The 23,918-nt window shown below is 46.4% G+C and overlaps 2 protein-coding genes across 3 annotated transcripts in view; one reads left to right on the top strand and one right to left on the bottom strand.

Annotated features, from left to right (window-relative positions):
- The window catches only part of LOC127059375 (TOG array regulator of axonemal microtubules protein 2-like), a 30,850-nt gene extending 30,209 nt beyond the window's left edge, over positions 1-641 (bottom strand). The window contains exon 1 of the mRNA XM_050972171.1: positions 581-641. Within this exon, the coding sequence (XP_050828128.1) occupies positions 581-641 (61 nt within the window). The remainder of the gene's footprint in view (positions 1-580) is intronic.
- Positions 1-23,918, top strand: part of LOC103821325 (serine/arginine-rich splicing factor 7) — a 1,055,603-nt gene that overhangs the window by 352,929 nt on the left and 678,756 nt on the right. The gene's annotated exons all lie outside the window — the stretch shown is intronic.

Here is a 23,918-nt window from a genome sequence, read left to right as displayed (position 1 = left end):
TTGGTGCTCCAGAAATTCCTCAAATCAGTGATTTAAACTGTAACAGAACACGATTTGGGACGTGTAATCTCACTTTAATTCATTGTGCAGAAAACTACAGGAGCACAGCTTGTGAGCTGTGTGTCTAACCTAAGTGACCTTGCCACCGAGAACTGAGAAAAGTGGGAGAGATGGAATCAGCAGCACAAGGATCTGCATTGTGATTCTCCCGCAGCCCTGAGGACAGGGCCCACTTCCTCTGGGCCTTGGCTTTTTACCCTACATCAAAACTCCTGCTTCAGACTGTGGTGGCAAATCCCCACTGACCTTGTCAGTGATACGGTGATATGCTTTGACACTTTTGCTTGTTTCCAGGTCTTGTTTGGAACTGACTTTCATGCAATTGTTCTTTGTTTTTCCCAGGAAGATTACACCTGGTGCCAGGATCAGACAGGGAAGGACCTGCACTGTCCGTGGAGTGCGTCCAGTGCCAGCGCTACCCTGGGGTGCCACGGTCTGCGGGCACATCCCCTTTAAGAAGGACGAGGACCTCATGTGGGATCAGCTCCTCTCCTGGCAGCAGGTCTCCAGACGTGGGTACCCGGCTCCACAGCTCGGCTGGCAGAAGGGCTTCGGGCAGGCGGCAGCAGGCACACGGGCATCCCGCTCTTGCCGCTGCTGAGGAGGTTGCTGTGCTGTGCTGAAGCGGAGGAGCTGGAATGTGGAATGCCACACTGCTCTCCTCTAAAATCAGAGAATGGGTCGGGAGGTTTGGGCTCTGAGCACAGCCAGCAGCCTGGCCTGGGCACAGGCCATGGTGTGACAGGGGGGACAGGAGCCTCCTGTGACTGACCGTGGCTCTCTGGTTTCTCTCCCCAGGCTGCCAGCACCTCGTGCCATGGAAAGGGCAACATTCAGCCTGCCGGTCTGGGAGGGCTGGAGGGCGGCGGGTGTTCATTTACTGTCCAAAATAAATTGTTATATTGTCATTGTCATCATCGGAGCATTTCTTTCATCCTTTTCCAAGCTTTTGGCCCTGTTCCTCCAGTGTAATCTTCTTGTGTCCTTTCTCAGCCCCTTGATGGCTTTTGGCAGTGGGGGTAAAGTAAGGTGAAAACTTCAGCAGGAGCTCCTGGGTGTGGCACAGGCCTCTGGACACCAACACTGGCCCTATTCCCTGTCAAATAAAACTCACCCCCTGCCAGTTTGAAGGAGGTATTTGCCACTCCACGGGTAGCCTGAGTTCTTGGTGGTGGCAGCTTTGCCATTCAGAATTTTAGGAGGCTGAAGGCCACTCAGGGCCACAGGCCCCTGGGTGAGGCACAGGCCTCTGGACACGAATGCCAGCCCTTTTCCATCGGCAAAAAACTCACCAACCTAGTTTCCTGATGTCAATTTGCAGGAGGAGTTTGGCACTGACAGGGAAGCCCAAGATGTAGGTGGTGGCAGGTTGCCTCTGGGAGACATCCTGCACTGTTTGGAATTAGAGGAGGCTCCAGCCCATTTGGGGCCACAGGCCCCTGGACGTGAACACCGGCCCTTATCTGTCGGAAACAACACTCACCCCTCCAGCGTGTTGATGTCCATTTGGAGGAGATGTTTGGCACTCCGAGGGCAGCCTGAGTTCTTGGTAGTGGCAGCTTTTGTCTGGGGAAAATCCTGCCAAGTTTGCAAATTTTGCCATCGCCACCCCACTGTCGGCCAGTGCAAATGGCTGCAAATGGCAGCCATCTTCCACAGGAAAAAGAACTCCTTTCCTGCCACCACCTTTGACTTGGGGCTGCCCTGGGAGTGCCAAGCACCTCTTGCAATCCAACATCAGAAAGCTGATGTGGTGAGTTTTGGTTCCCATGGAACACAACCAGCATCCATGTCCAGGGTCCTGTGGCCCCTGGGCTGCCACCTCCTAAAATTCCGAATGGCATAGTATCTCTCCCAGACCAAAGCTGCCACCGCCAAGAACTCAGCCTCCCCTGACAGTGCCAAACACCTCCGCTGAACTGACATCAGGACACTGATGGGGTGAGTTTTGTCTTACATTGTCAATATTCTCTAAATGTAAATATAAAGATTTTAATGACGTGTAACTTTAGGGAGTGAAGTAAAGTAAGGACATGGAAGCATTCCAGAGTTAGTGGAACCTACAAAAGAGACAATGTACCATGTTTACTAAATCTTCTGCAAGAGCCCTGTGGAGAAATAGTAGACATAGGATTTATTTGAAGGAAAAAAAAGGAGGATTTGTAGGTACACAGTTTGTGGTAATTGGGAGGGGGGTGCAACTGACCCCCATCCCTAATAGGCTACAATTGTGAAAAGCAGGTGAACAGTGTTGAAAGTGATGAGACAAGGAGTGCTGAGGTGTACCAAGAGATCACCAAAGGGAACTGAGGGCACACAGGTGCAATGCATGAGAAATGAGGGGTGTAAAAGGTTGGGCTAAAGAACAAGAAGGGTGGGCATTTGAGGCTTTTTGAAGGGGTATGGTGTTACTGTGTATGGGTCAAACCCTTCTGAAATTGTATGATGATGCTCTGTATATCATGGCCAGCTCAACTGCAACATGTTCTGTGAAAGGTTAATTTTCTTTGGCAGGGAAAAGGGCTGGTGTTTGTGTCCAGGGGCCTGTGGGCCCAGCCTCCTGAAGTTCTGAATGCTGCAGGATGTCTCCCAGAGGCAACCTGCCACCAAGACTACAACTCAGGCTTCCCTGGCAGTGCCGAGCACCTCCTGCAAACTGACATCAGGGAACTGGGGATGGTGAGTTATGTTTCCCATGGAAAAGGGCCAGCATTCATGTCCAGGGGCCTCCATCCAGCCCAGGGACCTGTGGCCCTAAATGGGTTGCTGCCTCCTAAAATTCCTAATAACACAGGATGTCTACCTAAGGCAACCTGCCACTACCTACAACTCGGGCTGTCCTGGCAGTGCCAAGTGCCTCCTGCAAACTGACATCAGGAAACTGAAGTGGTGAGGGGATGGAAAAGGGCCAACATTTGTGTCAAGGAGCCTGTGGCACCAAGTGGGCTGCCACCTCCTAAACCTCTGAGTGGCACAGGATGTCTCCCAGAGGCAACCTGTCACTGAGATATGGGGTTAGGAATTAAAGGGGCATTGATTAGAAATAAATATTTAGATGAAATATTGTTTAATATTTTGTTGGCACTCAGGACATCCCTTTGGGAGTCCAGAGTTGCCAGGACCTCTGCCAGGGGGCTTGGAGACCCTGGCACACAGCCCAGAACACCAATGGGTTAGATTTCGAACCATGGAGCAAATTGCCACCTTTACATGATGAGATAAAAGCCACAGCAGTTTAAATAGTGTAAGAATAAAGTAATCACAGGGGGCAAAAGTAGGTTTTAGGATTTTTGGTATAGGAGCTTTTGGGGACAAGATGGAGGGTTTTGGGTGTGTCTAGCCTTTCTTCTTCTTCTTCTTCTCTACCTCCATCTTCACTGGTGATGTTGGTACTTTTACATTGGTTTAGAGTAGAAGCTCACTGTCTAACATAGGTGATAGGAAAAGGGCCAACATTTGGAAAGTAATTGTAAATATTGTACACGTGGGTTTTAGTATATAAAGATAACACCGCCCTGGGGCAGGCAGAGTGCCTCTGGCTGTCCTGCTGAGAGGACCTCGGCTGGACAGGAGGAACATTTTATAGATGAGATACAATAAACAACCTTGAGACTGAGAAATGAAGAGCCCTGACTCCCTCTTCAGGCGCCAGGGTGGGAAGGGAGACTAAGGATGTGTGATAAGGGAAGGATGATGTTCATCAAAACAGGATAAAGGCTATCAACATCACAAGGCTACCAAGATCACAAGGCTCCTCTGGAACCCCGAAGCAGATCAAACCAACCTCATGGTTTGGACTGTGACCAAGGGATCAGCAAGCACACACAAGAAGATGAGATGAGAAGGTCAGCTCTGATGAAGACTACTTACTTCATCCCCTGTAACCCGTTGGAGGACCACCAGAGACAAGTACGCAGGCACAAGGAACTGATCAGCTAATTAGCATACAAAGCAGGACAAGGTGGAGGCAGGAAAAGAATATGCCTAAATGTATTGCAAACTCTAATGTATATGTAACATTTTAGAACATGTTCAAAAAAGAACACTGAGAGTGGGTAGATCCGCATGCCTTTGCAGAGGTATCTTGCATGCAACCAGCATTCATAGCTCACATTGTCTTTGAGCTTTAGAGTCTTTCTGCATATCATTTTGGTGACCCAGATGGGACGTTCTCTGCCAGCTGTAGGACCGACTGAGCAGTGGACTTCCTAAGGCATGTCCCCGGGATTTTCCCTGGAAGAGATTCTGCTTCTCGGATCGCTCACTGTGGGGACAGACAACGACATCCTGAGCAGTGGAGAAACGCTATGTATTTCTCTTTAAACGGGGGTCCCCGTCGGGACCACTGATAAGCTGCTCAGAGACGTCTGAATGCACAGAAAGGGTCCTGGTGGGTTTGGGCTTGCAAGCAACCATTTTTGGGACGTGCGGCCAGCGGGGGAAGGGATTTACTGACCGGGGAGCAGCCGCTAGCAGTCTAGGGGTGGACCGAGAGAATTCCTGTTTGGTTGCTGCAATTTTGGTTGCGTGTGTGAGTTTTAAAAGTTCGGACGTGGGCTGTGTTTGGTTGTGTCTGTGCCTGAGCCGCACCTTGGTGCGAAGTGAAGCTGTGGTGTATTTTTGAGGTGATACTGTCATCTTGTGTTAGAAGTCATGATTGCAGCAAACTGCGGTGTGCACCGGCAAAAGGGAGAGGGTGATGTTTCACCTTGCATATTCTCTTTTAGTGTGCGCTGTCTTTAGGGCTTGTTTGGTCTTGCTTGCCGGGAGTTTTGTTTCATTAAGGGTTTTTGCGCTTTACTTTGAAGTACTGTCTATAAGGTTTGTTTGGCTTTGCTTGCTGTGAGTATTGTTTTTAGGGTTTGCTGTAAAGTGTGTTTTCAGGAAAGTGAAAACACATGAGGAAAGTGACTGAGGGGAACTAGGGGATCTTACCCCAGGAGATCCACTGGTTATAAAAATGGAACTGGGGAAGGAGGGGAAAGGGGTAGAACTCACGGTGGTCATGGGAGCAACATTTTCAGTTTTAAATGAAGATTTGATACCAGTGGGGAGCAATTACGTTAGGGTAAAGGGGGCAACTAACCAATCCAAAATAGCATATTTTTGCAAACCACTGAAGTATAAATATGGAAAACAATGGGGTATCCGTATGTTTCTGTATATGCCCAACTCTCTGGAGTCATTCCTAGGGAGAGACTTACTGAAGAAATTACAGGTAACCATTTAGTTTTAAAATGGGGAGGTTACTCTGGAGGTGAATAAGCAAAAATATGTAGAGGTGTTTGAGTTTAATATTAACAGTTATGGAGGTTAAAGAGGAAATTAGTGAGGAGATGCTGAACCAAGTGTTTCTTGGAGTATGGGCTTCCAATGTACCAGGGAGGGTGAAAAATGCGCCCCCAATACAAATTAAACTCAAGGAAGGAAAGCAACCAGTTAGAATTAAACAGTATCCTTTGAGAAAGGAAGATAAAGAAATTAGCATGATAATTGAAAATTTCTTACAGCTGGTGTTATTGAAGGAGTGCCAATCTGATTTCAACACTCCTGTCCTGCCTGTCCACAAACCTGATGGGTCATACTGAGTTGTAGAGGATTTATGAGGTGTTAACAAGATAACTGAGGATCTCTACCCCATGGTGGCTAACCCGTACACCTTGTTAATACCAGAGCTAAATTGGTTTACCATTTTAGATTTGAAGGATGCCTTTTTTTGCCTCCCTCTCCACAAAGCCAGCCAGAAAATTTTTGCATTCAAATGGGAAAATCCCAAAAGCGGATGCAAAACTCAGTTCACATGGCTTCAAAAACTCGCTTGTGCTGTTTGGAGAACAACTTGCAAATAAATTGGAATCCTGGGAAGCTCCACCAGGAGAAGGGAAACTGTTGCAGTATGTGGATGATATCCTAATAGCTACCCTGACAGAATAAGGGTACGTGGCTTGGACAGTGAGCCTTTTAAACTTTTTGGGGCTTCAGGGGTACAGAGTATAAGAGAAAAATGCTCAGGTGGTAAAGCAGAAGATGATCTACCTGGGTTACGGGATCAGTGCTGGACAATGAAGAAAGAGCACATAGAATCGATATGCCAAACCCCGAAACCCCAGACTGTAATAGACTAAGGAACTTTTTAGGGATAGCAGGTTGGTGCAGATTATAGATTCATCATTATGGAATACTCGTGGTACTTCTGTATTTGCTCGTTGAAAACGGGAACAGAGACCTCCAGTGGACAAAAGAAGCCACGCAGCCATTCTTTGATCAACTGGGAACGGCCCTTATGTCAGCTCCAACTCTAGGACTACCAGATGTGAGTAAACCATTCTTTCTCTTCTCCCATGAGAGACAGGGAATAGCCCTGGGGATATTAGCACAGGACCTGGGCCCATATAGAAGGGCAGTTGCTTATGTCTCTAAGCAGCTGGATGCAGCAGCTCAAGGATGGCCAGGCTCCCTCAGAGCAGTTGCTGCTGTTGTACTGAACATTCAAGAAGCCTGCAAGTTCACCCTGGGCCAGAGCATGACCGTGCTAGTGTCCCATACAGAATCTGCAGTACTGGAAACAAAGGGAGGCCACTGGCTTTCCCCACAATGGTTCCTGAAATATCAAGCTATCATGGCAGAGCAAGATGATGTAGAGATAGTGGCAACTAACATTGTCAACCCAGCTTCTTTCCTTAGTGGAAAACAAGGACAGCTGGTACATCACAACTGCCTGGAAACCTTTGAAGCCACTTACTCCAGCTGCCTGGATCGGAAGGATACTCCTTTGGATGATGCAGAAACCTGGTTCACAGATGGAAGCAGCCACGTCATCAATGGAAAATGACATGCTGGGTATGTGGTTACCACATCCAGAGACCTAACTGAACGAGGACCTTTACCAGCAGGTACTTCTGCACAAAAGGCAGAAAAAATTTCCCTAACCCATGCCTTAGAGTTATCAAAAGGGAAGAGAACATCTTCACAGATTCAAGATACACATTTGGGGTGGTATCATGGAGCAATCTGGAAAGAAAGAGGACTGTTAAACTTGCAAAGGAAGAACATTAAACATGCAAGAGAAATAATACAATGGCTGGAAGCAGTTCAACTGCCTGAGAAGGCAGCAATCATGCACATTAAGGCACATCAGAAAGTGAGCTCAGAACTGGAAGAGGGAAATGAGCTGGCAGACAGAGAGGCAAAAGAAGCAGCAAAAGGTGAGGTGATAAGTAGAAGGAGCCTTGATTGCTGGTGGCCAAATCTCCCTAGAAGGTAAGCCAGTGTATAATAAAAAGGACAGAAAGCTAATGGAGGATCAAAAGGGAACGTTTAACCAGGAGGTATGGGCTGTTACTGCAGAAGGAAAACTGATTATCCCCTCCCATTTACTATGGCCATTAGTAAGAGAGGAACATCAGAAAACACACTGGGGAATTTGACACTTTATACAATTATTTGATTGGAAAGATCACTGCCAGGAACTTAGATGCCACTATCACTCAAGTGGCCTGGCAGTGGGAACTTTGCCTCCAGACTAACCCTAAGAATACCCCTAAACCAAAACTTGGCCAAATCAGAAAGGGCCAAGTTGAGAAAATGAATTATTTGATCAAGCAACAAATTGTGAGACTCTAGGGCAAGAGGTTAATTTGTCTTGGCCCAAGTCCCTCCTTTTAGCGTTGCTGCGAATTCGGACTAAACCCAGAACTAAAGAAAAGCTGAGTCCCTTTGAAATGCTTTACGGGAGACCACATGTTGAGCAAAAAGGGATATCCACCCAAAGTGGGGAGGAAAGGCTGACTGCCTATATGGTGGCCTTAGGTAAACAATTCAGAAAAACTGAAAAACATGTGGCTGGAACTCAGAGCAGAGGGTGAGATGGACCAGTGCATGACATACAGCCTGGAGATTATGTGTATGTCAAGTCTTCTGCAGAGAAAACCTTAGAGCCACAGTGGGAAGGACCATTCCAAGTACTTCTCACCACTTTCACCACAATTAAGATCAAGGAACAGAATGCCTGCATTCACCACTCTTGAGTGAAGAAAGCTCCACACACCTCTTGGATGGCAACACTGGGTGATAAGGAACCGAAACTAAAACTCACTTGAACAAAAGGAGTACAGTTTAGTTGGGAATGTTTAGTAACCTAGATTGCAGGAATTTAATCAAGAAAATTGTTTTGTTTGTAATCATAATTGCAGTCCACGAATTAGAAAATACCCATAGCCAGGACAATGCTGAGTGGCCTCAGTCCCAAGCTTTTATTCAATGCAAAGGATCCATGGTAGAATATTCTACTAGAAAAGATTTAAACTGTAGTTATGCATGAAAATCAAATGTATGAAAGGCAAGAATGGCAAAAACAAAGGCTGTGGTCACTTCAAGGGACTGTAGGAGAGGAAATTAGAATAGGATGTCAGACTATTAATGGAACCACTTATAAGAAAGCAATCCAAATTAGTTTCAACCACTCCCACAGACAAACACTGGGAAGTTGGTAGTTGTTCAAGTAAATTAGACTGTTGGTATAACTTTATGTTAGTACAGACCATTGAGGTGGTTTGTCTTTAGACTCTCATTCAAATTTAAAATAAATGCTACAGCTGAGCCCGTTACAACCTATGCCAGCACTCCAGCCCAAACTCAAATCACGCCGCCTAGGTCTGAACCCAAAATGTATGAAATTGGCCCATATGTAATAAGGAACACAGGCCAACAGCAACTGTTGTTTAGTCCAGAGTAGTCTTTTGAGTGTGTTGAGTTACTAATGTAAACTAACATCTCTGAAGTCCAACGGGCCTGCTCTTTCTTCCAGAAGCCATCCTTTGATGACATGGTTGCAAAGGCAAGTACACACCGGGGACAGAATGCAAAGGGATTTGAGTGGAATATTAGGGACAAGGCTGGGAGTTCTAAATGGAATCAATTCAGAAATATAAATGAATAAATTGGCCACTGCAACAAGTGATCTAACAAAATTGAAACAACCCTTACAATCATCTTTGTTGGCATTGGAACCAGTCAGTGGCAGGTTTCAAAAGTGTTACTAAGTTGGGAAAAAGCAGAGGACCAAGACCATAGGTAATTATAGATGCACATGCTATGGCTCAGAGTAATCTGTCTTTGGCTTTTAGCTGTGTAAGCTGTGTGCAGACACCATTATGGTTGCAATCAACAGCTGCCTTAATTATAAGTAAAAGAAGTGAAGGGTCCTTTCCAATTGAAATTCAAAAAGCTGTCTGGGACAATGCTACTGATTTTGAAAAGAAATTTCAGTCTCGGTGGACTTTGTAAATTTTACGTATGGTCCTATTGCTAACACAGCTCCTGCCTTTGTACTCACTATATGCAATGCCACAGTTTATGTTTTTCACTCCATTATAGCATTAGGATTAAATCATGAGAGATCAGTGCTCAGTCCTTTGCAATACAGAACATGGGCATGGAGAGTGGATGAGAAATGGCAAACTGTGAATCTGGAATCCGATGTTACCTGGGAACAACACAGGTTTATTTGTGAAAGCAACACAATCGATGCTCAAGGCATATGTCTTGATATTGAGCAAAGCATTTGTCACATCAAGATTCAGCCAGATACTAGTCAAAGAACTGTACTTATATATATCGGTCTGGACAGTGTGTGTTTGAGGACTTTGTGTGCTTTTGTAGAAATAGACAAATATAATGTAACTTTACTCAGTAATAATCATTCTTACTTTTGTATTTGTAATTTTGTTAAGATTGTTGGATGTGATGTTCTGTATTTAGTATCAGTTGTATCTCAGCAGCTAATTAGGTCTAACCACACAATGTATCATAAGTTGTTACCTACACCTACTGGAATGAACATCACCTTAGTGAAACAATTAATTAAGCATCAGGACCTTGTCCAAATTCTAAAAGATATTCAAGAGGTCAGGAAAAAAACTTTAACCACTGTTCAGCATGACAGAGAGAGAAGAAATAAAAAAGGTCATGCAAAGGGTCAAACAAGACACGAGTCACAGCTGGTGGGATTCACTTTTTGGATGGTCACTGACTGCAACTGGGATTCTAAATACATGGTGTCACCCCATTATTGTTTATTGGCATTAGTTGGTATAAGTTTAGCGCTGTTTCTTGCGATATTATCCAAAATTGCAAGATGCTGTAACAAGTAGCAATATTGACCTCTTTATCCTGACTACATGGCACAGTATTAAGAGACACATATGGGAGAGATTGGGAAAAGAATTTCTGTACTAAGTAAAAGAATTTACTGTCTTAAATTCTTTTACTTGAAAAAGGGGCGACTGAGACATGGGGTTAGGAATTAAAGGAGCATTGATTAGAAATAGATATTTAGATGAAATATTGTTTAATATTTGCTGCATTTTACTGTGCTAACTGCCTGTAAAGGGAAGACAGGGTGTATGTGGGGGACAGGGTGTATGTGCAAGAGCAACATGAAAGAATGCAAGGATGTGTGATAAGGGAAGGATGATGTTCGTCAAAACAGGACAAAGGCTACCAGGATCACAAGGGTCCTCTAGACCTCCAAAGCAGATCAAACCAACCTCATGGTTTGGACTGCGTCCAAGGGATCAGCAAGCATGAAGATGGCGTGAGAAGGTCAGCTCTGATGAAGACTACTTACTTCATCCCCCTGTGACCCCCTAGAAGACCACCAGAGACAAGTACACAGGTGCAAGGAACTGATAAGTTAATTGGCAGACAAAGCAGGACAAGGTGGAGGCAGGAAATGAATATGCTTAAACGTATTGCAAACCCTAATGTATATGAATCATTTTAGAGGATAAAAAAGAGGTATCCTGCATACATCTGTCCAACAGTACATACCTACTTTATAACTCACTTTGTCTTTGATCTTTAGAGTCTTTCTGCATATCACCACCACCTACCACTTGGGCTGCCCTGGCAGTGCCAAGCACCTCTTGCAAACTGACATTCGGAAACTGCTGTTTCCAGGTGAATCAAAGCTCACTCTGCAGGGTGGAGTGCAAGGGAATTGAAAAGACTGGAGTAGACTGATTTTCTTGGAGGAAAAAGTGAGCAAGAATGACCTCAATGTAAAAGTATTTTCTCTCTCTCTGCCTTTCTGTCTCACAGACAAATATAGCCCTACACATTATGCAAAAGCACTGTCCAAGTATTCTTGGAATGAGCAACTTGGGAGGCAAATTGCTACCTCTTGTCCTCACTCTTGCTTTTTGGCTTTGATTTCTTTTTCTTGCTTTGTCTTCTCCCCTCCAGCATGGTCCAGCCTTGACAGCTGCCACCAAGCCACCTCAGAGCAAGTCCCTGAATCAAGAGGACAGAGGGGTGACAGAGGGGACAGCTGTCAGCATCCACAGTGACAGGCACTGCGGTGTTCACAAAATGACCTGAGAGGAAAAATGGATTGAACCAGTGCTGTGTGGGTTAAAGAAAGGAGAAATGGTTGCGTTGAATAATGGAAAGGCCTTTCCAACAGTAATGGAATGCTGGACGGTGAGCAGGTCTTTCCAACTGTAAGGAATTCCTGGAAATCTTTCCATCACCCATCCCAGGCCACCCTTAGGAACCAGGTCAGCAATACCTGTCCAGAAAGGCACAGGCATTCCCTGTCATTCCCCCTGACAGACTCACTGCTCAGCAGCAGCAGTGCAGACCATTTCCTTCCTTCCCTATTTATGCATAATTTCTTTCTCTTTCACTGTGAACATTGCGGAACATTTCTGCTGGGAGTCAAAAGGCTGCCAAGTGCCTTTAGCTGTTTCCATCATTTCCTGTTTTCCCAGCTCCAGCTGTGTTTTACCTGGAGGCTGCAGCTCCCATGATCTGCTCTGCTTCAGTGGCTTCACTGCTGCTTGTCCTCGCTTTGCTCCTTGACAGGAGCCAGCTCCAAGGGGCTGGAGGGGCCCTGTGACCCACTCTGCCCCACAGCCAGGCCCAGCTCATACCAACATTCCATGGGGAGAGCAGCATAGGAAACACCTGGGGCTACCTCTGAAAAATGCTCCCATCCTATGGTTACCCCTGCTTGTGTTTCACATGTGGGGCTGAAAATCTCAGCCTTCTGGTGGAAAATAGAAAAATTCCAGATGCAGAGTTGAATGGCTGCTCCAGGGCAAGGAGAAGGAAGTTCAAGGCTTGGGTGCAAAGCAGAAATCCTGCCTTACATTATCAGCAGTAATTGAAACCTGCCCTATCCGTCTCCTCCAGGACAGATAGAAACAGCTCCTGAGTTTGAATCCAGCTCTGCAGCCAGACCTTGGGCTGAGCAGGTCAGGACAACATTTTTGCTACCCTCTCCTTCTCCCCCAGGCCCAGGACAGAGACGGGTTTTGCAGCCCAGAGTCTCCCAGGACAGGAAGATCCAGAAATACGTTGCCAAGGGGCCCTACAAGAAAGCTGGAGAGGGATTTTTTTACAAGAGTATGTAGCCACAGGACAAGGAGGAATGTCCTTCAGCTGAAAGAGGGTAGGTTTAGGTTAGATATTAGGAAGAAATTCTTCATTCTCAGGGAGGTGAAGCACTGCAACAGACTACCCACAGAAGCTGTGGATGCCCCATCCCTGGAGGTGTTCAAGCAGCAACATCAACATCAATAATAACAGCAATGGCAGTGTCTCCCTTCCAAGTTCTGGATTAATCCCCATGTTGTATTTATGAGAGAAAAAAAGAAATAAAAATTAAGAATTCAAATATCTTCTTCATCCGCAAACTCTGAGGTAGCTGGAAAGAGACACAGATACCCTTAATGCCCTCAGGTCAGCCACTGTATGAAGGAGTCAGACAACATGTGCAGGGAGGTCTCTAGGATATGCTGTCCTTCCCAAGAGGGAAATGGGAAGCTGTCGTCACCCCCATGGGCAATGCCATGTCTAGCATAGATGGTGAGGGCTGGTGGCCTGGCAGTGCAGAGGTAGTAACAGCCTCTGCCTGCCATTATCCCAGATTGCATTCCCTCTTTTCTTGAACAAGCTTGATGCCGAGAGCATGGAAGCTCCTCCAGAAAGCTAGTTGTGTCTGATTTCCAGGAAATCAATCAAATGGGACAAAACTAAAGCAAACAGATCAATCTGCAAACAGAGAGGCTTTTGTCAGTCTTTCATAAACCAAAAATGAAAGGAACAATTTTTCCCTTCCCTCAAAAAATCCCCTGCAAAAGTCATTTGCCAGCACCGATATTTCCACTCCAGGGATGGAGGCAGACTGCTGCTGCTCCCAGATTTTCTGTGAATGGGCTGGGAAGCAAAGCAATTAGGCAGAAGATAACAAACCATTCACCCAAACACAACAGCCAGCAGAAGAGGGGCTGTAAACAAGTCAAGATTTCTTACTTCCTTGCAGCTTCTAGCAGTTTTGTGATACACCCTCCAGGACAGGTTTTATGCCTGGTAAGAAGTCTGAGGATGAGGTGGTATTTGCCCCCCTAAGGAGTAATTTGTGTGTGCAGAATATTAAAAATACTAAAATTCTCCAAGCTTCATATGGAGTTTTTGTGCTTGTAGCCTGCAAGTATTGGTCCAATACTAGTGGCTGGCAGCAACTAGTTTGCAAACCAATTTATGCTTCCAGTCCTTGCAGGTGCAATGCCTGCACTACCTTGGCACTGTTAAGGCAGACCAGAAGCTCTTCCTCGTGATGGCTCTGGTAAAACCAACCTTCATCCCTGTGCTCACCACAAATGTTCCTCAAACTGTGGTTGTAGCAGACCCATGGTGGGAGGCAGAGGAGAAGTCAAGGGGGATCCTGGCAGGAGCCAAACCGTTCATGGTGGCCTCATGGCCTCATGTTGGAGACCTGCTGGTGGCCAAGGCTGCATGGAAGCAAGAAAGGCTGCAGGGATAGATCTCCCACTGCCAGAGAGATGCAGGTTTGGCCAGAGGTGCCATCCAGGTGTTTCAGGATTATGATGGAAAAGCTGCCTTTCTCACAGAAATGTCACCTCTTTGGCAGCAAAGAAGTCAGTTTTCAGCCAAAAATGTTGCAGTGGGGAGAAAATGTTCCCATGTGAGCAATCTAAGTATCCTGACCTGAGCCATACAACCTTGGGCCTGGGGCAGCCATGTGAGTGAGGCTGGAGATACTGCTCCAGGTGTATCCCTTCAAAGAAATTACTTGACCAAATAGGACAGCATGGGATGGGGAAGAAATAATAAATGCAGTGCTTTCAATATTCAAAAGGAAAAGAGAACAAATTGAAAAAATTTTAAAAGAGTGAGAGATTTATGGGTTGTTGGCAAGAGAGGTGATGGGTAAGGGATAAAAGGAGGAAGGACTGTGGTATCAAGGTCTATGACATGAAGAGGCTTTTTTAAAGCCTTCCACAGCCTCTCATTACATGTCTTAAAAGACAACAGTAATTTTGTTTAGTTTGGCACTTCCTCAGCACCTGACACGCAGGCATCTAGAAAGGCTCTTCTGATTTTTGCTCCAGAAACACAGGCTTCACAGCTGGAAATTTCTGTGTGATGATAAACCCTGAAAGATACCAAAAAAGCAGATTCCAGAAGGGGCTGCTTCAGGGTAAGAGTTACCTGTTTGACCACTGGGGCTGACTGCCTGTCTGGCATCAGCCCTTGGGAAGTCATGTCTGAGTGACCTGGGGAAAAGCACCAGCAATTGCTCACAAAAAAAAAGCACCACAGTATGCTCATTTTTTAGGTTCTCTACAATTTACTGGCAATTAAATAAAGTCTTTGCTGAAGTAATTTTTTTTCCTTCTGTGAGCAAACACAGAATAAAACATGTTTTGAGTGGAAAGCCTGAAGCCATACAGTGATGGATTCCTTTTTACTACCATCAATCATGTGGAAGAGCTGTTTGGAGACTGTTGTCTCTAAAAAACAGCCTGCATGTTTGAGAAGTGTTCTACACAGCCATTCCATCTGTCTTTGGGATGATAAAAGCTTCAGCTCAATCTCCTTACAGATTTCTTCATCTGCATCTTCTGGTCCTGATGATGAGAAACCTGGGAAACAAATCTCTTCTGGCTCCTCTGAAACACTTCACTGCAGAATTGGCACTGCCATATTGATGAAACCTGACAGCAATATGTTTATCATGTTATTTACTTATTTATTTATTATGATTGGCCCTTCTTATATTTTGGAATTATTGAGACATGCATGGATTTCCTGCCTGAGCCAGGGGACTTTTTCCTTTAAATTCCACATCTCCCAAACCACTGAGGGCATTGTCTGCTAATGAATGGTGGCATGGATGGCATAATTTGCTGAGTGCCCATAGAGCACTTCTTAGCCCATAGAGCACAAGAAGATACAGGTACAGGTCTGTAAGCAGGAGGGTTTCTCTCAGCAAGAGCAAGTGGCTGACTGAGGTGGTCCTGGCCTCCCCCAGGACTGCCCTCCCTTTCTGTTACCCTGGTAATGCAGATCCTGGCCCATTAAAGGCTTGCTTCCCCTTCCCTCTTTCAGGCTTTCTCTCATTGCTTCTCTCCTTGGGCCATATGGAGCGTCACCAGAAGTATTTCATCATTTCCATTGATCTGTGTATGACAAACAAAGAGCTAAGCAGGCAGAAATGGATAGTCCAGTAGATCTGGAAAGAATTGCTGCATGATGTTAATTCCCCAGCTCTATTTCACCTTCCCCTGCTTTGTCCTGCTGCTCTTTATTCTCAAATAGGTTTGGGAATATTGAGATTGAGATTGCAGCTGATGTTCACCACAGGGGCCACATGATTGAGAACCCACCATAAGCTTAGGAGAGATGCCAGAGACAAAGCTCCCCATGTCAGCCTGGGATTCTTTCTCACCCTTACCAGGACAATGGAGGAGTCTGAGGAGCTTTGCTGTTCCTATGAGACCCGTTCTGCCTGTTTTGCACACGTGCTGACTGGAGTAGGACCCTTGGACACTCCTCTCCAAGCACATTTCCCTCATTGCTTTGTGCTGTGAATCACAGTAGCTGCCTTCCTGTGATCTGCAGCAGAGCAGAGCTGTCCAAAAGTCCAAGCTCTTTGTGCTAATTGAATTAACACCTTCCACTAGGGTCACTAGCTATCAATCTGCTAATTTGCTTCCTGAGGATGAGGACCAGATTTTCCAAAGTGATTTTCCAAAGCAAGGAGGCGACTGATGCAACATGAGCTTCTAATGAGCTACCTCTTGCATCTTACCTGGGTCCTCACTGTCACTGAACTGAGACTCATTTGGCAGATACCTCTGGCCCCTGCAGATCCTGATTTGGCTGTCAGCAGAGACTGAAGCCACACCCATCACTGTAAAGATATTTTTCTGCTCCATATAAAGAAATACACCCTTAAGCCAGAAGGATGTTGCAGGCTTTTGCCTTTTCACATTGTGTACAGAGATTTAGTGTGACTGTGAAACAAAGATTTAATCTTGCTGTACTGCAGATGACCCGTGAAACAACTAGCAGGTCAGTCAGCTCTGCAGGTACCTGGTCTGCACAAAAATCAGGCCTACAGCTCTCCCTTACAGCTCTGATGTGCTGTCATACTGTGAAAAAATCAGAACCTGTTTACAGCTGCTTCATGTCCAAAAATATTGTACCTTTGAGAAGACTAAAGCAAAAATCAAGGGGGATAGCTTGAGACAAAATCACTTAAAGGCAACTTTGTGTCTTCTCAAGTCTGTATTACACAAAGCAGTTACAGTAAGTACAAAATTAATTTACTATCAAGCCTCTAATAACAAGCTGTGCACATTAGTGCCCCTGAGCCAGACAGCGCCCGGGATGAGGGCTCTCAGGGGAGATAATCTCCATCCCTTCCCCTCTGTGCACACACAGAACAACATCCTCATCATTCTGATGTCACGGCACGTCCAACCGATGACAAACCCCATCTAAAGCCACCACAAATCTCCCAGACACATCGGAGGAGTGCAGCCAGCAGAGGAAGCCAGCACACGGCTTACATCAGCCTGCATCAGGTTGCTACGCGACCAGGAAATCTGCACGTGTTGCCATGACGATGCCACTTCATCATCATTCAGTGCACAGCCCCGAGGAGCGCAGCCAGTCCTCCCTGCGCACATTCCGGGACAGAAAAACGTGGGATCAGGCAGGAGCTCGGCAGCGCGGTGGGCGGGGGCTGCTGCAGTCAGTCTCTCACTCGGGCAAGACACGCAGGGCCGCTGGGAGAGGTCTTTAACCTTTTCCTCTTAATACTTTGTGGTTCAGCATTTTCCTCTGGCGTTTCTCAGATGATGCCATGTCTGATATCTGTGACAGCCACGCACAGCATGCAGACGGGCAACCCTCTCTGCAGGAGGTGGCAGCATCCTTCTACCGTCACCACTTGCTGGGAACGGCAGCAGCCAGGGGAAGCTCGTAAGGGAGAGTAAATACCTAAATACCCCGTCTGGGAAGGGAGGGAGCTGCTGGTGTGTCACTGACGGCACATGCTGCTTCCCAGGCTCTCACAGCAATAGTGTGACTACAGCTGTGCTTGGTGCTCATGGTGAATAGCACCAAAAATACTATGGTGACAATGTTAGTTAAAGGTAACTGGAATGCCACAGGATGCCTCACTTACCCAGGAAGGATGAGCAAGCAGGAGCTTGTACAGGTAACCTCAGCTTGGTGTCACTGTCTAAATATGGCTTGGGATCTTTAAGGACCCTTCCAACCCAAACCATTCCACGATTCTATGATCCTGCAGTGCTGAGCTCTTTAAAAATGGGAAGAGAAGACTTTGAAGAGAAGAAGAGGAAAGCAGGCACATTGTTAATCAGGCTTCAATATTGAGACCACAGGTCAGCAAAAGCCAACACCAACAAGCACATTGCAGCAAGAGGACAGGGATGGTACTGAACACAGTCTCTGCCCCACAATGGAAAATAACCACTCTGGGCATCAACCGCCTTTACTGCCCTGCTACACTCTCACCTTCTGCCATGGGAACCACTGCTCGTTTGCAAAAACCAGCATCAGCTGCCAGTGCTCCAAGCATGGCAGATTATGGAAAGGTTTTAGAGAGGAAAATCTTGCCAGGCTGGTGCAAAGTCAATTCTGGCCCCAAAAACACTGGAGGGATCACAACTGGTTTTTGACTAGCAGGCAGATAAAATGACAAGCAAGCTGAGGTGAGTTATTCAGAGGTGACATGGGACCAGTCCTGACAGATAAAACATATGGCAGAGAGGGAGAAGATAAAGATACAGCTGGAGAGGAGGATCTGAAACGAGTCACTCAGAGGAGCTGTCCAAAAGTAAGATTGCAGCCCAGTGTGATGGAAGAAGGGGCAGCTGGTGCTGAAGACTGTGGGAAGTGCTCTCTGCACACTGGGATTCAAGGGAGAAGGTCAGCCCTGATTGTTCCTCTCTGCAATGTCCATCGCTTCACTAGGGCTGGGACTGATTTCAAGACTGACATTTCTGGTTTGAGCAACAAGAAGCCTTTTCTTTCCTTTTCTCAGACAAAACCTAGGCACAGCTGAATCCAATGTAAACTTGGCCAGATTAAAAATCAGAAACAGGACGTGCAGGAGCTTCCTATAAATTCAGGTGTGAAGGCTGCCTGGATGTCTCCAGAAGCCCTTCAGCCTCCTGCCTGCTCTGGCTCCCTGTGCCCAAGACCAACTCATCAAAGTCAACAGACATCAACATCGAGGCTTTTCAGCCAGGTTTGGACAATACCAGGCACATTTCCTTCTCTTACTACCAAGTATCTGCTGCAGGTTGTATTCAGGGTTGAAGAACTGAAGGGCTGAGAGCAGAAACAGAAGACTCTCTTTCATATAGTCTGAATCCCAATCCTGCTCATTGCTACTCTTATCCCAGAGCAAGGTGTCCTGGCAATGAAATATTAAATCCAGCCCTTGCTCTGCCAGTAGGTGTTTTGCCTGCATACCCAGCAAAATGCTTGTTCCTTTCCTTTTTTTTAATTAAAGTTTGCAATGCCAGACTATGTGGTAAACATATCCATAGGAACAATATCAAGAAAATGGAAAAATTCAGATCATTTGCCAGTCTGTTCATGCTTGGAGAAGCATCCAGGGTCTGGGTTTGAAAATAACCTTTACATTTCATTTAATAACTGCTATCAAAATCCTATCTGAACCCTAATGTAATTATTTTTTCTCTTTCCCATTTTCCACATCCATCTGAGGGAGGAATGACAAAATATTGTCATTATGTGTCCTTCAAGTTTCTGTACAACTCTTTGTAATTTAGCTGGTATTTGACTCAGCCATTTGAAAGAGCAGATTGTACCACCACACACCCAGGCAGCTCCTTTCTTAGTGAAGGGAAGGAAAATTGCTGGCAGCACAAAAAAGCTCCTGTATTTTGCTTTCCATGTATGTTTTCACCTTTGTGTTCTGCAGCTTTTCAAAATGGCTGGATTCACCCAACCAACACAAATCTATTTTCTTTCCATCTTCTCCTTCTTCTTCTCCTCCTTTTTTTATTTTTTTTTCCCAAAGAGAGGTTATCAAAGAGGTGTTTGTATTTCCTTCAGGGCCCCCATGGGACTGATTGAGAGGGGAGGCAAGAGTTTGTGCCTCATCTGTGCCCCAAATGTTGAGCTCTACACTTGATCCATAGAGTCACAGTTTTGGTGACACAGGTCACAGGCATGTGACCCTCTCCTTTTCCATAGGGAAAGGTAATACTGTTCCTTCTTTGCAGTTAGTGTGATAAAAGACATGGGGGAAAGCCCATTTTGTTTTAAGCATAACAGTTAGTTCACAGTTACCTTAGGACAACATGGGCTTTGCCCAGGGTGATCTTGAGAGTGATTTTATCTCGTTTCTTGTTTCATAGTCACAACAGAGATGGAAAAATAGTCAGTGGAAAGTTTGAGAAAGTTTGTTTTGTTCCCACACCAGGCCAGGCAGAAGCTGGTCAGAGCAAAGGTTTACACAGTTCAGTATCTGAAAAAGGGTTCTTGGGAGAACAATAAAATCATGGCAGAACCACTAGGGTTCTTACTCACAAACCCTACAATCTCCAGCAGGATGGCATTGAGTATCTTAGCACCAGAGGCATTTTCTGGGCCTCCAAAGGGTCTTCTTCTTTCAGTGTGCCTGCTTTTCCCTTGGAGCCTGCTACTTTTCTCACCACACAAAGGCCCAGCTCTTTGTTGCTGTGGCCCCACAACCACAAGCGATGTACAGAGCAGACCTCCTGATGGAGGGACACGGGGAGAGCCCTGCCACATGTGACTGCTGCCACTGACCCCCCTCCCCATCTCCTGCCAGCTCCCACCCATACAGAATTCCTTCCTGGCCCCAAAGCAGTGCCAGAGCGGAGTTGTAACTTTCTGGTTCTTTGTCATTCAGGTCCCAAGTGCTCAAGCAGCAATGAAATGGTGACTGTGGGATGGTGGGCAAGGGCATGGAGAGGGAGCCACAGAAATGGCTTTCAACAGCTGGCAGGGAATAAAAATAGCTCTGCTGGTGCATGGCTATAAAAAGGTTTATATGCTGCACTTTGAAGGAGAAAATTGACTCCATTACAGTCAAGTGGCTCAGTGCCTTCAGCTGTGTCTGGACACTTCTGATTCTCAAGGAAATTCTTCTGATGCCTTTTGTCGAGCTCCTTTAGCAGAGCCATGCAGTCCATGTGTTCAGGCATCTGCTCTTCACACCACTGCCTTCTCTGTGCCCACTGGACCTGTGGGAGGCAGGAATAACTGCATCCAAAGTCTCCAATCTTCCCCTGGTCCTACTAATGCTTTCCCAAGTGCTTTCAAACCGATGGTCCCTCCCATCATAGAATCTTCTCTGTCTCTGACAGTGAGAGTCTTCTGCAGGTGCTGGGCTGGATTCTGGCTGCAGATGCCCCTGGCAGCCAGAAAAGAGCACTCCTACCAACCATTGCTGGGTTTTGGCTTCATGGCCCCATCAGAGATCCTCCTCCTCCTCACCTCCCTCCCACACTGTGGCCCAGGGACAGTTGGGACATCCCCAACTCCCCTGAGGTTTGGGAGATGTGAGATTCATGGCCCTTTGGGACTGTGCCCATGCTCCCAGCTGGGGTACCATGCACCATTTTTCTGTGAAACACTCACCTGGTTGAGGACCCTGGCATCAGCTGTGCTGCAGGGCTGTGAGTTCCATAGTTCTTTTCCCCAGTCTTGAGGCATCCGCTTCTCTGATGATCTATGGGGACATCAGCAAGTGCCACCTCTCTCCAGTGAGCCCACACAAACCCATGGCAGCCCTGAGAGGGCATTGCTGTTGCTGGATCTGGACATCGGTGTGACAGCAAAGAAAAAATATTTATCAGAATTTGTCAGATTGGACTTGGGATGGGGGATCAGCTTCCAAGGACTTTGATTAGAGCTACATGGGTTGACTGCTGCCGAGGATTTAGCCAGGTGTTCAAGTCTCACATGAAAGCCCAGAGTTTAAAGCAATTTTTGGCTTTGAAATATCCTGTGTGTTGGCTGCTTCTGCCTCAGTAAATGACTTGTTTTGCTACAGTCACATATGCTTTGGATGCACGGTTCTTTCTGGCACACCCATATTCCCTGTGGGGAACCCATATGCTGATGTCCCCCTGCCTGGGCACAGCCTATCAGGCTGCTGAGGGAGCACAATGGGTGATGGAGAATGAAGTTTCCATCTTCATTTTGGAGCAGCAGCCCCAGCGAGCAGATGTAGCCAAGTGACGCTGACATTTAAAGCCACTCCCAAGATTACATTACAGAGATTATATTTAATATGGATGGCCAAGTCTTTCAAACAAAATCAATGTTCTTTTACTTAATAACACCCATGCCTCATCTTAATGAAGGCTCCTCCAGCCCAAGGCCCCAGTTTTCTGCCGTCATTTGGTTGTGTGACATCGCTGACTGCATCAGATGGTACATAATGCTATTTTCATCCCTTTCTATTGGATTTTATGCGTTCCCATCCTTGATTTGTCAATTGCTGGATCAATTAATCAAGGGGCTCTTAGGGGAGAAACATTTTTATTACTGAGAAGGAAAGGGAATTCATTTAAATTCTGCATCTTCCTGCAGCATCCAACATCTATTATTAACTCTCCCCAGCGGGCACAGAGAGGAGGACAAAGGGTTGCCCACAGACAGATCTGTAGGCAACTGAGTTATTTGCAGAAATAAAAACCTTGTTGGGCTGATGCCTGGTTTGCCCCTTGGTTTTCACACTGGGAGAGGCGCACAGGCAGTGCCCCTGAGCCTGAGAAGCCTGAGGGTCCTGCAGCAGGTCCAAACAGGCTGTGCTGGAGCCTGAGCTGCACTTACAACATCTGTGGCTGAGAAGAGACACTTGTCATCCCAGTAAATTCAATTTAATTAGTGATGCCTGAAGATATTTAGTCAAGACAGGAGCTGTACTAAAACTTTGTACAATTACAGAGCCCAGCACCAGCCTTTGTGAAAGCTGGGGGGAAAACCCAGTTCATTTATGTGTCAGCTGGTGCCTGTCTCAGGGTGAAGTGAACCCCAGCAGGGACTTCTGAGCATCCTTGTCAAGCTTTAAATTTGTTGCAGGCCCAGCTGTATCCTGTTCCAGAAAGCAGACTCCTGGCCCTAAACAACCACCAGTGACCACGTTTTCTCCTGTCACCTCTCTCAGGTGTGATTTCTGATTTCCCATCACTGAGTTCATCGGAATGTTTCTCATCGGGACTCCCTTTGTGCATGTTCCAATCTTTGCATGATCTCTCCCAAAATGCAATGTGGCCTTTCACCTGGGAGACACTGTAGCAAGGCTGGTGGCTGGAAAAGCCAGCTAGGAGCTAATCCCAACCAAAACACAAGCTTCACACATTGAGTCCAAACACTTGAGAAATTTGGGCATTTAAGGACAGATCAGACTGAGGTTATCCCTGCATGATCCATCCCTCCCTTCAAATCTTCTCTTTCTGGGGGTCAGGTTGGCACCCAAATTGCCCCATGGATACGCACCACCTCACACTCAGCTGATCAATGGCTGGTAGTCCTCCTGCTCTGGTAACATCCTTCTTCAAGGTCTGTGCTACAGAGATTAAAAATAAATTATGAAAAAGGATTATTTAAATTGTGTCAGAAAAGGAATATGAAATTGCACAGGCCATAATCCAGTTTGCCACTTTTCCATCTCTATCACCCCCTGTAAAGAACCATTATTATTGTTTGTCTGTATAAATTCTGGTGGGGCTGGCATAAACTCAGTCCTTGCAGCCACCTGCCCCCACATTGCCGTGGAAAGGCACAAGCTCACCATTCCTTTGGGCTCCTGACAGCCTTTCTCCCAACTTCCCAGGGAGGAGAACCCCCATATTTTGAAGCCACAGGGAGCTGGGACCAGCTGTGGGCACACCAGACATCTGGATCTCCCTTGCTTTTGGGGCCCGTCAGTGATGATCGGTGCCTTGATGATCAGTGGTTATTTAATGAGAATATGTGGAGCTGCTGGGACCACGGGCAAATGATAAAGGTAGGGATTTTGTGGCCCAGGGTTTAAAAATAAAAAGTAATTTCAGCAGCTACTGCAGGAGCAGGATGTGCCTTGTGAGCCTGTCCAGGAGATGTGGGGCCAGGGGAGGGGGAGCTGCTGTGGCAGCTGAGTTATCAGCAGAGAGGATGGACAGGAGCAGAGAAATGTAATCAAGCACCTCTGCTAAGACCAGCTTTTCCAAATAAATTACCTTGCTCAGGAAATATGCAGTGGGCAGACCAGCCCCATGGCTGTGTTTAAATCAGTCCTTTTCCTTGCTTGCTGTGGGACAGAGCCTGATCCCAGAGAGGCCAGGGATGCTGGCCAGTGCTGGTGGTGGGTTGGGTCTCAGCCTCAGCCAGTGACATTGCTGGGAACAGAGAGGAGGTGGCACCCAGGTGCTTGACCAAGTGAGAGCCCAGAAGGACTGACCCAGTGGCATGGGTGGACTTTGCTGTGACCACAGAGACCCCACAGACAAGAAGTAAGAGTGTGATGG

Source organism: Serinus canaria, chromosome 3 (genome assembly GCF_022539315.1).
Source record: "Serinus canaria isolate serCan28SL12 chromosome 3, serCan2020, whole genome shotgun sequence".
Taxonomy (NCBI): Eukaryota; Metazoa; Chordata; class Aves; order Passeriformes; family Fringillidae; genus Serinus; species Serinus canaria.
This window is presented reverse-complemented; position numbering and strand designations above follow the sequence as displayed.